Raw genomic sequence first — 18,307 nt, 5'->3', positions numbered from 1 at the left:
TTGCTGCTCTCATCTCTCATAAGTCAATTTCATTACAACTGGATAACCTTATTCAGAAACATGCATGGTAAATGTAAATATAACTTGTATAGATTAACCACTAGTATATTTTATTTAGATAAATAAATATATATTTGCAAATACAAGTAAAAACCGTAGAAGTTTTCATAATTTCTATACCTCAACATTTTAATAATTTTAAAATTAAAAAATTTAAATTTTATATCCCAAAAATTAGAAAATTTGATTTTTGTATTTTTCACAAATTAAAAGATTCAATTTTTATATTTTAATTTAAATAATAACATATTTAAAATTAACACTCTAACCATTCATAATATAGATAATAACCATTATAAACCCAGTATAAAAAAAATGTTAAAAACAGTCTATCGTTTACAATAAATATACATACTAAACAAATAAACATTACTCAAAAAGTTATGTTAAATAATTAATGACTTTTTTTATCAACATAAATAATTACTAATTAAATAAAAATATATTATACCTTTAAATTATTTATCTAAATCTTAATATTAAAATAATTATTTATTTATTTAAATTATTATTTATATTATTTAATATTTTTATTATCTGCTTTGAAGCACAAGATGACAAAGCATGAGGAGGGAATCATAAACAGTTATGGAAGGAATGTCAAAATAGTCAACAAAGAAGCTGACAAGGCATGAGGAGGGTGATTTTGTTCCAATTTTACCCCTGCCCCTTATGTATATATATATTGCTGGCAGCCACTTCTTCTCTTTCCCGCCAAATTTTCCCTCTTCCTCTCGTCTCATGTCCCAACGTCACTGTTACTGTACAAGGTACACCTTTTCAGAAAGGAAAGCACTCCTCACATATCTAATCCCTCCAAAGACCAAATCCCTTTTTCTATTATATTATATTTTATTCTCTCCAATAACAAAAAAAAATGGAGAGAATTCATTTCTTATATTATTGAAGATTTATATACTGTTGAATGTTGATTATTTCTTGATTATTTCATGATTATTTTTTGTTTAATTTATTTTTTATATAAAATTTTAAATACTAAAATTATTTTTTTAAAATTAAGCATATTTTTTAAATACTATAACATTAAGCATATTTCATAATAAGAAATGAACAGTAGTAGTATGTTGGTGCAAGCATCCAAGGTGAATAATTAATTATGTGTAGGACTGCCTAGCCTAACAAAGTAAAAACAAAATCACACAGCATCCAATTTTATTCACACTTGAAAGCCACTCTTCCCAAAGAACCAAAGCAAAATGGCACTCAGCAACAATGTGATCGGAGGCATAAACCTAGTGGCGGTGATACTCTCAATCCCCATAATCGGCGCCGGCATATGGCTAACAAACGAGCCAGCAGACTCGTGCGTCAAGTTCCTCCAATGATATCGTACCTGGTAGCCATGCTCGTGCTCATAGTGTTGCTGGTCATCATGGTGGTGTTTGTGTACATGGTCACCATTCGTGGCCATGGAGTGATAGAACCCAACCGTGCTTACTTGGAGTACCATCTGGACGATTTCTCTTCGTTCCTAAGAAGACGGGTGAGAAGCTCCTTCAAATGGGACCAGATCAGAGCCTGCCTGAGCTCCAGTAACATGTGTGCCGACCTCAATCAGAGATTCCGAATGCCTCAGGATTTCTTCAATGCACATCTTACACCAATGCAGGTACGAACTTACGTATAATTATTTAACGGTGAAAAAGTGTAGTCGATTTCACGTTATTTCACGTGAAGTTGATAGTTAAAAACCATTAAAAAAAATTTGGTCAAATCAATAAAATCATCTAATCGTTCTTAACCATTAATTTCACGTGAAGTCAACTGCACTGAGTTTCACCTTATTTAATAGCTTTAAGATTTTAATGAATGAATTAATAGTGGTGTGGTGTGTGTTGTAGTCAGGGTGTTGTAAGCCCCCAACACTATGTGGGTACACATTTGTGAATCCAACTTATTGGATAAGCCCGATAAACAGTGCGGAGGACATGGATTGCCTTCAGTGGAGCAACGACCAAACACAACTTTGCTATGCGTGTGACTCCTGCAAGGCTGGTTTGTTGGCTCATCTCAGGAAGGAGTGGAAGAGGGCCAATGTCATTTTGATCATCACCATAGTTGCATTAATCATCATATATTTGGTTGGCTTTTGTGCTTTTAGAAATGCTAACACTGAGGATCTCTTCCGCAGATACAAACAAGGCTATACTTAGAACATCATGTTACTATTTACTCTTTCTATTAGTTGCTAGCATTTGTGTTGATTCCAACTTGAGAGTTGAAAACTGAAGCAAAAGGTTTCAAGGGTTCGGCTAGATTTGCGGAGAGCACCGAAAGCTTCATGTCTCGGGATTCTCAATATGTCTATCATTATTAGCAAGTAACTTTTAATGGAGCTTTTTCACATGTTGTCCTAAGCTTTATCCAAGCCAATAACTGTTTTAAGTTTAATAATCCTATAGATTATGAACCTTTAGATATTACCATGTATTATTAGATCTTCAGGAAACTCTTATATATGTGGCATCGATCTTTTATGCTTAAAATCAATTAGAAAACCATTGAATTTTTTTTTCAGTTAATATTTATTTTTGTGTTTAAAATTTTTTTTACTTTTAATTTTATTTGGCCACTGTTTTATTAGATCTTCGTCCTCGTCATTAACGTGTTAGATAATAGTAAAACTCTTATGTTACATAAATCTTTTATGGTTAAAATCAATTAGAAAACCATTGAATTTTTTTCTCTCAATAATTAGTTAATATTTACTTTTGTGTTTAAATTTTTTTTCTTTCTCTTAACTTTATGTGTCCACAGCTTTATTAGCCGATTACTAATTAAAATTAAACATATTATATGTATACTAAAATTAGTCATTAAAATTAATTATTAGTATAAAATATATATTTAAATATAAATACATATTAAAGATAAATTAAATCATACATCTAATTTTAATGATTGATTTTATTATATAAATAATATTTTTAAATTAAAAAATAATAATTTTTATTAAATCCTCTTCTATTTTAATACATGCCAACAACAAAAAAAAATTTCACATTAATCCATAAATTTATCTCAATAAAATATATAAATTTAGTTACAATTTCAGTCTATATATTTTTAGTTTTATCTTTTTAATTATTATACTAATGTACTCTTTATGTACTCTTTCAATTTTATTAATTTCTTAAGAAAATTGCTCTTAGGAGCGCTAGATCCATCCTACTCTTAATTTTATGTCCATCAATTACTTTTTTTTTGGTCATGATCCATCCTCTACTCTTTTTTTTATTTGTTCTTTTACACAACACACACAACACTCACATACACTACAACTACTATCGGTTCTATATAACTTCTGAACTTAGTCAGGATTCCAACCCTTTGTTCGATGATGAGATGGGCCTAAATATATACCAACAAATATTAGTGGGTATGTGCACATATTAGAATCTACCGGGCCTGTAACTTTTTTTCCTTTTGTTTGTATGTTGGGTTATCCTATTTTTCTAAGACCAAGGCAAGATGTTGCTAAAAATAAGTAACAAGGACCTTTTTGTATTTACCTTAAAAGCCCGATTTTATTTGGTTCTGACAGGTTAAGATTATTCATTAACTTACAAACGGGCACCATTTATACAAACATTTATTGTTTTCAAGGCCCAAAATAAGACAAACCAAAATTAAAATAATTCGACAAGGTAAATTACATACCATCAAAAAAAGAAAAAAGCATTGCAGATAAAATGAAATTCCTGAATTCAACCCCGCCAAAATACAGTATAATTTAACTTGAATGAGATATATGTCGATAATAACGTCTTAATATTAGGTACGGTGCATTGCATTATTTATTTAATGAAAGCATTGTATGTATGTTGAGTTACATTATTAGCAAGGTGAATAGAAAGAGAGTGAGATGAGGAAGAAGAAGAATTGGTATTGGGTAGGTTGTGTCAGGGCAAGAAGGCCTACCACACTCAAAAATTGAAGAGCATAGCATGTGTAATGTGTACGGCCACTCTGACAAACAAGCATAAGCAGAGGAATTAGCATTTAGCACCTTATGTGGTCGTTTTATGTATGTATGTGTCGCCACTCACCACTTAGACATTGATTCCCATATCCACTCATCACTGCCCATTACAAAACAACACTAAATACCCATCCCTACGCCTTCTCTACTTCTCTATTACTTCCCTTTAATTCTTCCCATTCCATTCCCATGCTTTTCCCACCTCACACTAAGCTTACTACAATCTTCATATGCTAATTTAGTTTTCGATTACTGAGGAGATTTTGAGGAGAAATCAAGTGAGATAACATAAGATGAGAAGACACCACGTCCAACTCAAAACCTTAAAGTGCCAAGTTAACGGGTCTCTCATCTTATAAACTCCTCACTTTTCATTGCTTTCTTTAATGTGTGACTAATTTTAACACTCCTCACACTTGCAACACTAACACTTGTTATATGTTAATTGTTAGGAAAAGTATAGGTAGACAATAAAAATATTAAACAATGTGAACAATAAATATATCGAATGTTTATTTCACTAGGTGTGCAAATGATTATTCTAATATTAAGATTTAGGTAAGTAATTTAGAGGTGTAGTGTATTTTGATTTGATTAGTGGTTGTTCATATTATTCAAAAAAATTATTGATTACCTAGTATTACCCTAATTGTTAATATAGATTATTTATGAATTAACGATGATTTGAGAGTGAAGCGAAATTTGGATGTTTCACATGTCCAAGTCTCTTTTCAATTGATTTAATCAACAAATGGTTTTCTACTTACGTGTCTTGTTATATATGTGTTTGCATTGAACTGAGAAATGATTTATGAGCAAAATAGGCAACAGAAAAGGACCTAATATTGTAATCCATTAGGGATTGTCTACCCCAAAATCATCCAACCATGATGATAGAGACCCATGTTCTTGGAGCAGCTGGAGGAATATAATTTCCTAACAACGTTTCATTATACACCTATCTATCACCAATGTGTCACTCTTGATATTTAATCGGTAATGTTTCAATATTTAAACTATATGGTAATTATGTTGTATCTCATGAATTGAAGTTGATGTAAACAATAAATAAATAAATTGAACTACAAATATGTGTGATACCAAAAATATGGGAGAGAGATGTTTTAAATAATTTGGCCCTCCTTGCACTTCCCTCAATTTCATGCTCACATTTTGTTATTACTTATATCAAATATTACAAAAAATAGTTGCAATTCCTAGTTTTATTAAAAATTGACTATCGTGTAACGAATTATATCAAAATATCCAACTAATAAATCTTGAAATAGCACACTAAACATTTGGGGATAAATAAATATGATTTTTTATATATAAATATGAAATAGCACACTCAATTTAGTGAATTTACCAAATAAATTAGATCTCAGGTGTACTCGAGATCAATACATTCAAATTCTTTCTATATATTGAGAAATACTATTTGTACACTAAAATTAGTCACTAAAATTGGTCATCAATAAATTTTTGTATAAATACATGTATGATTTAATTTATTTTCATAGTGTATTTATATTTATATCCACTAATTACATTCGAGATGTATTTTAAATTTTAAATAGATAAATGTTTAAAAAATTACGAATATCGATTTATTTTATTTACATATAAAAAGAAATTCTAAATACAGAGGAATTTCTCAACAAAAAGTTAAGGGGAATAGTTTTTTTTTTAACTAACTTCTGACAGAATTCAGAAAAGAAAATCTCGTGAAGGCTAGTTTTGAGGCCTAAAATGTAGTTGATCCTCATCTACTACAATTGTTACAATTTCAGATCAGACGAGGGATCTGATGTTTTTTACATTCTTTTTCATGTTTTTTATAACACTAAAGATAAATATTCTGTTTTTTTTTTATTAATTATTTTAAAAAGAAATGTATATAAAAATGGTGTATATAAATTTTTAAAAAAATCCAGGTGGAGTGTGTGATGATGTCGCTAGCACTGACCAGTGTGGATCAACTTCCATTGAAGACCAACCATGTTGATTTTGATTTTGATATTTAGAAGGCGTGAAAATGAGCGAGTAATCTAGTGACCCCTCCAAAAAAAATTCTCATCATTGATTGGAATCTCAGTACCATGGAAACTTGTAAAAAGCATCAACACTACCAATAATAATAATAATAATAATAATAATAATAATAATAATAATAATAATGTTCATCATTGATTGAAAGAGTTGACTTGTAGCTTGTAGGAATGGCCAAACCTTTCTTTGCTCCTTTTCTTCTACGTTACATATTTTTTTAGGTTCAGAATAATTGTGGCCATGACTTTATGATATTAATTAATTAATTTTGTTAAGATGAAGAAGGGACTCTTTCAGCCTTAGGAGGGTATCTTCAATGGGCAAACGCCTTGGACCATGCCTTAGACCTTTTCTTTATAAAATAAATATATTTTTTGAAACCTAAACAAAATATCTTAAATAGTGTATGTAGATATTGAAAGAGTCAAGGCTTCAAACATGTATATATTCCTCTACCTTATGAACCTCAATAAAGTTATAGAGGACTTGATAGGTATTATTAGTAATTACTGTTGCACTATGGTGTCATAGGCAAAAAGGTATGGAACATTATTTCTCAAAGTGTTCCATTTTATTAGTACAAAATGAAGCAACATTAGAGAAAATATAGTAGAATAGTCTCTGCTTTAAAGACTAAAGAGACTAACGTGGATACTATTATTGTCACAAAGGCCAAACCAAATAATGGAGGGCTATGTCAAAATCTATGATCCTCTCTTCTCTCTTTAATTCTTCCCTAACCATACCAATCAAAATTACAAAGGGAATGTGACTCAGATACATATATAGATGCCACCCGTGTGTTGGTAGTTCCCTCTTTAAATTTACTTATTTTATATATGGTGAAAACTCAGCTGCAGTGGACTTCAAGTAAAGTTGATACTGAGAACCGTTAAATGATTTGGCTGATTTGACTAAATTTTCATCTAACGATTCTCAAATATTAACTTCACTTGAAGTCGACTTCACATGAATTTTCATCTATATATATGTTTTTTAATCGAATTTTATGTGAACCACATGGAGATGTACATTGAACCATTACACCATTGTGGATTATGGGACTTGGATCTGTCGAAATTAATGCAAGAACGAGAACTAATAACCAATTAATTGTTTTTTAATTTGTAAAAAAACACATCGTTACATAATTAGAAAAAGGAAATGCAGGGATAGTTAAAAGTTAAAAGTTAAAACACGTGATATGGGTTGAAAGTCTCTCTATATATTGGGAGTTAAAATAATGTTATTTTATTGACGCTATGAAAACAAAATTAAATATGACTAAGAATAGGATGATGAATGAGATCGCGCAGATAGATATTATTGTATGTGACTTGTCAATACTCTAAAGCAACCTCGAAACACAAAACCAAATTAGGAAGGGGATGGGATATGTTGGAAAAATTAATAAAATACGAGTAACAGTATTTCTAATTAGGCAACTATATTTATTGGACAATAATTAATGTTGGCCCAATTAAACAAATACAATAATTATAAGCCAAGTATATGATTATTTGTCAATTGTATGAATAGTTAATCCAAGTATAGGCATTATCATGAGCAGGTCTTTCAAGTTGGCGCTTAATCACAAAGATATTTTGCGACTATAAATTAGTTGCTAGTTATATGGGGCATATAAGGAATTAGGAAAGGACAACGAACTTTTCTTGCTTCACACCTTTAATTTTCAAATATATTTTGTCATATTCATATATACTATATCTTACATACGAGATACTTTTCAAAATTATTATTATTCAATTACATCAACTTATGTGAACAAGTGTAGACTAATATATCAGGTTGCAACAATAGTTCAAAAAAGGACGAAGATTGAATAGTTATAAATTTTGTTCTTAAGAATCTTATCATCAATTCTGGCTGCTTTAATTAATTAATTAATTAAAGAAGTAGAATTGTTATATATGTAACTGTACTGACTGCTACTGTATGTATATGTTCATATATTAAAATATATATAATATTATTACATAGATATCTACGCTGCAAGTAGCGAGTTGTTTGCCAATGAGTAATAACTCAAATAACATAATCTCTTCATACTCAATTAAAAAGTTGCGAATTTAAATCTCTTATCTTTGGTTAACAAAAAAAAAACTAGCGAGTTGTTTATATACACAAATAATAACATAACATTTGCCTAGGAGAACACTTGCTGTTGCTGTCACACGAAAGGTAATAATAAACAATGACATTATTAACTTTAATAGTTTGATAATATAAAATATTATATTTTTACATAATTATTTAAGAGATAATTATATTTATTAATGTAACATTATATAATTATTGTATAGAATATGTATGAAAAATTATTTTATATTAAAAATGTATTAAAATTAAATTATTCTTCTCTCCTTCTCCTTATTATTATTATTGTTGTTTTTTATTTTTTATTTTTTTGGTATTTTGAGATAAATTAATTTTGATGAGTTGAAATTGTCGTGATGTGTTTAGGGGCCAGGTATGTGGGTGGCTAATTAAAGTTGTTTGGAGGATGTGAATGTGGATAGCTACTTGCATCGCCCTTCTTATCCACTTCTGGTTGAGACTACGAGGTCTGTTTCTTCGGATTGAGATCAATCCTCTTTCTTTTTTCTTTTTTTGGTTTGTAGTAATAATAATTTATTTTTTTATTTTTTGCATTATCCTTCGTGTAAAGTTATTTTCATGGGTTGTTTGATTGCTTCCGGAAATAAATGATTCTACTGTAGGACTTCAATTGACCTCTATGACATTCAAGGAAACCTTATGCCTATGCCCCAACACTTTACTGTTTCTACTCTATGCTTGGTTTCGATTAGGGTAACAATTCAATCAAATTTCTCATCGTCTTTCAAATTACACGTATTATTATTATTATTATTATTATTATTATTATTATTATTATTATTATTATTATTTGTTCGGTTGCTCGGAAAATTAAAGTGGTGAATCAAATGGTGTCGGGTCAACAGCAACGGATTGTGTGAGACAGAAACGGAGCTAGACTAACTATTTAGAAAGGATAGTGTTTAATAATTTACTAAAATTATTACTTGCTGTAAAATAAAAGTAAAAAATTTAAGTGAACGAAGATACTGAGAGAAAAAAAATTTAGATTTTATTTTGTAAATAAAGTAAACTATTAGACTAAACCTAAAACTATTATACTTTGTTAATGTTATATAAAAATGGACTGATTTTTTTTATAAATGAAAGAAAAACTGAAAAAATATACCAAAAAAAAGAGGGGACTGAAAAATAAAAAGAAGATAGACTATATCTATTATTCTTTTTTTTTAACAAAAATTAAAAATTTGAAGGGCCATGCCTATTGCCCCCTTTTCATATGTGTAGCTCTGCCCTGTTGTAAGGAGAGATCTCGACCTAAATGTGAGCTCTTTGAGTTGAAGGATTGTCTTAGTCGTTAGTAAATCCATAGGTGGGACCAATTATTAGGACATTCTGATACTAAAGTCAATGTCTATACAATAAAATAGTTAATTAAAATAAAAATGACATACTTTAAAAAAAATAGATTCTTCTCCGTTTATAATCTGTATTCGAATGGACTCTTTACTTTCTTCTTCTTATTATTATTATTATTATTATTATTATTATTATTATTATAAAAAATCGGCTCAGTAGAGTTGTCCCACCATAAGATTGTTTTCCTGTTCTAAGCACTCCTCATAATTAACAACTGAGTACATTATTAAAATGATTCTTTGATGTTTAATTATTATTTGTTGAATTAATTAAAATGTCTTTTTTTTTCCTTTCTTTTTTCACACATGCATCCAACAAAAAGAAAGTAGTATTATAATTAACACTTGTCAAACATAATAAAAAAGTTGTACCTGATTTCTATAATTCCAAGTACATTTTAATCATACAAATTAAAGCAAAAAGGTAAAAAGGTGGCCATTTTTTTATACGAAGCTTGTCAAGAGAAATGTATAATCAAAGTTGAATTTTCTGCTTTAGAAAGTCAAGAGTTTGATATTGGTTATTAATCTTTTGATTTGTGTTAAACAACAATAGAACTATTTGAGTTGCATTATTAGTAGCTTGGAACCATCATCTAACTGCAAGGGTCAAACAAGAAGAAAAATGTTAACATAAATTTCTGACTCATCACATATTATTATTATTATTATTATTATTATTATTATTATTATTATTATTATTATTAAAGTTGGCTAATATATATCCTTAAAACACATAATGAATTTATTATTAATAAAAAATTTTAAATATTTTTATTTAATAAATACAAAATAAATATAATAAAAAATTAATTTTTATATTTTTAATAAAAAAAATTTAATTTATAAATTTAATATGTGCCCTTATGACACAAAATAAATAAGGTGAAAACTCAGGTGCAGTCGACTTCGTGAAGTGAATAACTGAGAGTCGTTAGATAATTTAACTGATTAACTATCAACTTCACCTAAAATCGACTGCACATGAGTTTCCACCAATAAATAAATCCGTATTATTATTCCGTGCCTTGCTGGAAAAAAGAAAAATACAAACACTCGTAGGGTTATGTAGAGTGTCATATGTGAGTATTGTGTGTATGAGCAAATATAAAATCCTACATAGTTGTTGTGAGCCTCAATGATGATGAAAATGAGCATGAATGGTGAGAGTGTGGGCTTGAAGGAGGCTACCACTTTAATTTCTTTTGCTACTTTAATTTTTATATATATATATGATTAAATCATTCACCATCATCATCTTCATCCGATCCTATTTTTTAGGGTTAGTAAATCAAATGACATCACGGCTTCGGCAATTTGATTAACAAGTGGGTACCACTTTTACTTGTACCTATATGAATGTGGCTCTCTCTTTCACCCAAGGGTTCAAATATTATTATTATATTATACATGATGATCATCATGAGTAGTTGAGCACCATGCCACACAAATGCAATTCCATCCCACGTTATACTTAATTTTTTTTTTTTGAGGTAAAAAATTCAACACAACAAGATAGAGCATATAAAATAACAAAGAATAACCTGATAACTTTAGTCATGACAACTCCTAGTTATCTTTAGCATTGTCATCAATAATTATAGGGTTCACCACCACTCCACTCATCGGAGAACAAGAAGAATCTATTAATAATATCCACCACACGTAAATTTTGATTCCTGAAGATTTTATCATTCCATTCTAACCAAACCGTTCAGATAACAGCAAAGAAGCCAATCACCCACCTCCTCCTCTCACCTCTTCTTGCTGCAGCATTCGTCCAACTTTCTAAGTGTTATTTAAGTGTATCAGGCATGGTTCATTTCCTTTCAAAAACGAATAACCAAGCACACCACAGCTGTCAGAAAATCTCACAACCAACAAACAAATAAAAAGCAGACTCCACAGACTTATCACATAAAATACATATACGATCATTTGGGTTAATTACACCTAGTCTACACATTATACTTAATTCATTCATGTTTTATTTACCAAAAAAAATTATATATAAAACAAAATAAAATGGGAATAACTTATACTTTAGGGCGAGTAATAAATAAGTCAAATAAATTAATAATATTAGGGGATCATATTATGACGATGGAGCATGTCACCAAAAATAAGAATGCAAACCCTCTCTCTAGCAAAGTAAATAATGAAAATTAAAGTAATTGAGATGTGTGTGTTTACATACATATATATTAATTTATATCTCCACTAACTATAGCAGTCTAATAATGTGCTCTGTATCAAAAGAAAAAGTCTACTAATGTGCTCCTATATGGCTACCACCATTTTAAAAAAAAATTGCTGCTTCTAATTATTCTATGTATAAATTAAACCACTTTGGATGGCCACAACGTGGAATAAATGCTTTAAATTTTTTAAAAAATGATATTTGTACTATTTTTATATTTTTATATTTTTCATAATATAAAAAATAATTTTTTCATTTTTTCATTTTTATTAATTATTTTAATAAAAAAATCTGCACAAAAATAATATAATATTCTTTTTAATTTTTTTTGCGGCCGTATGTTTGGGAGCGCATTATGAGGGAATCTAATCTCTTTCAATAATCTGGAACCTTTATTTGAAAAAAAAAAAAACGGTGATACTACATATAACAAAAAAAATAATAGTAATAACTAATAAGTGATGCTTTGCGTATTAAAACTCTTACATAAGTCACTGTCTACTTTAGAATTTCTTAAGGAATCATACAAATATCTAATGAAGATTGGACTACGCAAGTTGTAATTTGAATAGGCTTAATAAACGCATTGATCATAATTCATAAGTTCCTAACTATATAGAGCTACAAACCATGGGTTATTTTAGTACAAGTTAGTGAAATGACACAATACAAAGAGTCATGATTCCATAGTTTCTTTATTTGGGATGCATATTCATGATTGCATGTTGCTTTCTAAGCATAAGTTAAGAACTTGGGTAATTTTATTTTCCCTCTTCAACAGTGGGGCACTTGTGTTTTTTTCCCTTCATCAATTAAGTTAGTGATGTGCACGATTTAGGAAAAGCAAAGATAGAGAGATATCAAATTGTCGTCACTAGTTATTTTGTTTATAAATAACTAAATGTTTAATTTGCCTAGGAATGCAGTGGGAAGGTTCTTATGATAAAGAAGGCAATCAATAAGACAGAGACAAGATATATATAGTTTGGCATAAGGTTATTTTCACAACTCCGGTGGACTCTTATTCAGATCAATTCAAGTACTCCAATCCCTTTCATCAAACTAACATATGGATATATATGATGAATATGAAAATAATAATTAAGATTATTCAAATATTACCGGGACAGTTAATTAATGATTAACCTCTTGTTACTATATATAATGATAGTATTTTAAGTAAATAATAGCGTGACGAAACAACACTAGATCAGCATTCGATCTATAAGTCACGAAACTTTCAAATCGTAGAGATAAGGTAGCGTTTAGTGGAGAGATAGAGATTGAAAAATTGAAATTGAGACAGAGATTAAGAGATAGAGATTGAAATAAATCTCAGTATTCTGTTTGGTGCAAAGTGGGTGACAGAAATTGAAATAAGAATGAAACTCTAATTTAATTTGCACAAAGAGTAAAATTAGAATTAATTAATTGAAATAAGGATATTTTAGGTATAAAATGTTATTAAAATTTCAGTCTCCATTTTTTAAAATTTTAGTTCTCTATGTTCCTACTTTTTGGAGGTACTGAAATAATGAAATTTTGGAGACAGAAACAGAAAATTTAGTCTGAACTAACAAATATGATACTGAATCTCAATTTCCCAATTTCTATCTCAATATCTCAAAACAAATGCTATCTAAGAGCATGGTATAAAAGCATTAAATACTGAAAAAACGGCAATATCATAAAATTACATATGGGAATAAAAAAAAAAGAAACTCAACAAGTAAAATTCAAGTCTAAAAATATCATAAAAAAATACTTAATTAATATCATAATGTCTTATAAATTTTTTTTTTTTGTCTAATTCTATACTAACTGAAATTAAAATCTTCGATCTTCACACTCTCCGTTCGTGATCTCTATTCTGAAAAAAAAATAGATAGATTTAAATGTCAAATTGGATTTGGTTAAGAGTCACACACCTAATTTAAAGAGGAGAGATAGATTGTGATGGCTATTTTATTATTGAATGCTTTGGGTAAGGTTTGTCTCACATATGCTAATTAGTTGGGGGAAGAGAAAAACCGTATGAACTCATATATGATGCAACACTAGGGACCGTTTTTTAGTTAAGATTTTGCCATTTGGTTACTCCCACTATGCCCTCGTCACCTCAACTCTCTCCAACAATTTTCTTTGGTTTTCTCTCCTCTCTTTTGCTGCCACCTACATCTTATCTTATTTTTCTTCTCCTCTAATTTTACCATGTGTGTATTTATTTTGGTGAAATTCACGTGCAGTCGACTTCACGTGAAGTTGATACTTGAGAGCAGTTAGATGATTTGACTGATTTGACTAAATTTTTATCTAACGGCTCTCAGATATCAACTTCATGTGAAATTGACTTCACCTGAATTTTCACCATTTATTTTATATGGATTCAGTTAAAGTGTGGTGATATATGTGATTAGTTTATATTTAATCCTATAAATAATTATAATGTAACCTATTTCAATTTAAGTTAAAATCTTATTAACTAACAAATATATCAGTTAATTATATTTATTAAAAATATAATTTTTATGTATTAAATACATTGTTAATATATATTGTTCATACCCTGACCCAATAATAAAGGCCCAGGATCAAGCAAAAGACCTAACCCAAAGGGTTGGGCCTCACCAGTACCAATCTTCATCCCATGAAGTCGGTACTCACTATGACTTGTTCTAAAGAAGTCGGGCACGAGGGTTAGCTGGCAGATAAGCACTCATTCAAATGAGTAACTGCCCCTAGAATCTCTCTAACCACTTCTACGAGCCATATCCTAACCTTCCTAAGATAATGGGATGGTTACCACCCTAAAAATATGGCACTACTCCAACGGTGGTTATTGGTTCACCACTATAAATACACTGACACCCCTCAGGTATCTCTAAGTTTCAATATATTCTAAACCTGTTCACACTCTTGCTAACTTAGGCATCGGAGTGTCTTTGCAGGTACCACCCCCATCTCTTCGCACAAACAAGTCGGACGGAGCCTCCCGAGTTGAGGTACCTCTGGAGTAAAAAAACCCGAAGGTAAACTCTTCAGAAGGGCGCGACTCAGAGAAAGAGGGGCCATCCCATGTAACTGAACTCATGGGATTAGTCCACAGTCGCCTGGAACAATTAGAACAAGAACGGGAGCGACAAAAGGAAACTGAAAAGAACCTAAGAGAGGAGATGGAGCGACGAAAAGAGTTATAAAGAAAACTCTTAAAGTTAGAATCCTCCCTCAAAGGCCGCAACTCCCATGACGAACGAGAAGAGCCACCCTTAGGAGGGGAGGATCCTTTCAGCGAGGACATAATGAGGGCAAAAGTTCCGAGGAACTTCAAAAGCCCCGATATGGATCTCTATGACGGAACCACGGACCCAAAGCATCACCTGAGCAATTTCAAAAGTCGGATGTACCTAGCTGATGCTTCTGACGCTACACGATGCAAAGCTTTCCCGACCACACTATCGAAAGCAGCGATGAAGTGGTTCGACAACCTCCCCCCAAGGTCGGTTACCAGTTTTGAAGACCTCTCAAGGAAGTTTTTGATGAGGTTCTCTATCCAGAAAGATAAAGTGCAACATGCACCGAGCCTCCTGGGAATAAAACAGGAGGTCGGAGAACCCTTACGAGCCTATATGGAAAGGTTCAACAAAGCATGTTTAGAAATTCAAGACCTGCCCACAGAGGCAGTTATAATGGGGTTACTCAATGGACTCAGAGAAGGCCCCTTCCCACAGTCTATATCTAAAAGACACCCCGTTTCTCTAAGTGATGTACAGGAAAGAGCTGAAAAGTACATCAATATGGAGGAAAACGCTAAGTTGAGAGACCTGAGTTGGCGACCTGGGCTCCCTCCCTCAACAAAGGAAAAGGGAAAGGGAAACCAAGAAAAAGGAGGAACTCGGTCTCGAGAGACCAAGAAAATACCACTCTTATACTCCTCTGAAAGTGTCTATAGTGGACGTATACAGAGAGATTTGTAACACTGAAAGACTGCCACCCCCTAGACCCATTAAAAATAAAAAAGGGGGGAGCCGCAGCGACTACTGTGAGTACCATAAAATATATGGTCACTCCACAAACGATTGTTACGACCTTAAAAATGTGATAGAAAAGCTGGCTAGAGAATGTCGGCTTGATAGATATCTCATAGAAAGGTCGGACGGTCATGGAAAGAGAAAGCGAGACGATATGGATAGAAGAGACCCACCGCCGCAGACTCCAGAAAGACATATTCATATGATCTCAGGAGTGTTCGCGGGAGGGGGACTCGCCAAATCCTCTCGCAAAAGACATCTCAAAAGAGTCTACCAGGTCGGAGAAGAGTCATCCGACCTCCCTACCATTTCATTCACAAAAGAAGATGAGCAAGGAATAATCCCTGGACACGATGATCCAGTAGTAATAACTATGATCCTGGCAAATGCCCATCTCCACAGCACCCTAGTAGACCAAGGAAGCTCAGCGGACATCCTTTTTAAGCCCGCTTTTGACAAACTAGGGTTGGATGAGAAAGAATTAAGAGCCTACCCCGACACCTTGTACGGATTGGGTGATACGCCAATAAAATCACTGGGATTCTTGCCCCTCCACACCACCTTTGGAAAAGGGGAAAAATCAAAGACTCTGAGTATAGACTTCATAGTCATTGATGTGGGGTCAGTATATAACGCCTTAATCGGCAGAGCTACTCTTAATCGACTCGGAGCAGTGGTATCCACTCCCCACCTTTGCATGAAATTCCCGACTTCAGCGGGATAGCAACGGTAAGGGGAGACCAAAAGTTGGCAAGGAAATGCTACAATGAAAGCCTAAATTTGAGAGGAAAAGGCAGAGAAGTTCACACAATAGAGCTCGGCGGTGCAAGGGCCAGAGAAGAGCTGCGACCACAACCGGGAGGAAAAACTGAGGAGGTACAGGTCAGAAAAGAGGAAGGAAAAAATACTCATATAGGAGCCAACCTAGGGAAAACCCTAAAACAAGAATTGACTAAGCTCCTAAGAGATAACTCCAACCTCTTCGCCTGGAAGGCCTCCGACATGCCTGTGATAAACCCCGAGCTTATGTCCCACAAACTCTCGGTTTATCCGGGATCCTGACCTGTACAACAAAGAAGACGCAAGCTCGGCCCAGAACGAGCCCTAATAGTAGAAGAACAAGTGCAGACACTCCTGGAAGCTAGCTTCATCAGAGAAGTCAAATACCCAACATGACTAGCCAATGTAGTGCTAGTCAAAAAACAGCATGGCAAATGGAGAATGTGTGTCGACTATACCGACTTAAATAAGGCATGTCCCAAGGACCCTTATCTGCTGCCAAGTATTGATGCCCTAGTGGACTCCAGCTCGGGGTATCAATACTTATCATTCATGGACGCCAACTCGGGATATAATCAAATCCCAATGCATGAGCCAGACCAAGAGAAGACATCATTCATCACACCCAGAGCTAATTTCTGCTACGTGGTCATGCCATTCGGATTGAAGAATGCAGGAGCCACATATCAAAGGTTGATGAATAAAGTGTTTTCTTCTCACCTTGGGAATCTAATGGAAGTATACGTCGACGACATGCTGGTAAAGACCAAGAAAGAAGTCGACCTCTTGTCCGACCTCTCACAAGTCTTTGACACCATAAGGCTGCACGGGATGGGACTAAATCCCGCAAAGTGTGCCTTCGCGGTAGAGGCAGAAAAATTTCTAGGATTTATGCTAACACAAAGAGGGATCGAAGCCAATCCCGATAAGTGTAGAGCCATCCTAGAGATGAAAAGCCCGACTTGTTTGAGGAAAGTCCAGCAGCTGAATGGCCAACTTGCAGCCCTCTCCAGATTTTTGGCAGGATCGGCACTAAAATCCCTTCCACTGTTCTCCTTATTAAGAAAGGGATGTCAGTTTGAATGGACTCCTGAATGCGAGGAGGCGTTCCAGGAGTTCAAAAAGTTTTTAGGCCAACCTCCTATTCTGACCCGACCAGTATCTGGAAAAGACCTCGTCCTGTACTTATCCGTAGCGGACAAAGCTGTCTCATCAGCCCTGATAAAAGAAGATGAGGTCGGACAACATCCAGTTTATTTCATCAGTAAAGTTCTACAAGGCCCTGAGCTAAGATACCACAAACTAGAGAAGTTTGCCTACTCCTTAGTAATAGCCTCACGAAGGCTACGACCTTACTTTCAGGCTCACACAATAAGAGTCCGAACGAACCAACCCATGAAGCAAATCCTCCAAAAGACGGATGTGGCAGGGAGAATGGTTCAATGGGCAATAGAGCTTTCCGAGTTCGACTTAAGATACGAAGCTCGGACGGCGATTAAAGCCCAATGCCTCACCGATTTCATTGCAGAATAAGCAGGGGATGAGGAGGAAAAACCAACTACATGGGAACTCTATGCAGACGGATCCTCCAATAAAACAGGAAGTGGCGCAGGCATAATATTGGTAGATGAAAGAGGAACCCAGATAGAGGTTTCCCTAAAATTTGAATTTCCAGCTTCAAATAATC

General features: G+C 32.8%; 1 protein-coding gene across 1 annotated transcript; it reads left to right on the top strand.

Moving 5' to 3' along the window:
- The first annotated feature begins 1,195 nt into the window (after positions 1–1,195).
- On the top strand, positions 1,196–2,603 carry LOC107487053 (protein TORNADO 2-like). Its single transcript, XM_016107633.3, is given in 3 exon segments — positions 1,196–1,401; positions 1,404–1,690; positions 1,923–2,603. Coding segments are annotated over 3 exon segments (723 nt in total). The 5' UTR covers positions 1,196–1,277; the 3' UTR covers positions 2,235–2,603.
- Positions 2,604–18,307: the final 15,704 nt, after the last annotated feature.

Source organism: Arachis duranensis, chromosome 5 (genome assembly GCF_000817695.3).
Source record: "Arachis duranensis cultivar V14167 chromosome 5, aradu.V14167.gnm2.J7QH, whole genome shotgun sequence".
NCBI classification, from domain to species: domain Eukaryota; kingdom Viridiplantae; phylum Streptophyta; class Magnoliopsida; order Fabales; family Fabaceae; genus Arachis; species Arachis duranensis.
This window is presented reverse-complemented; position numbering and strand designations above follow the sequence as displayed.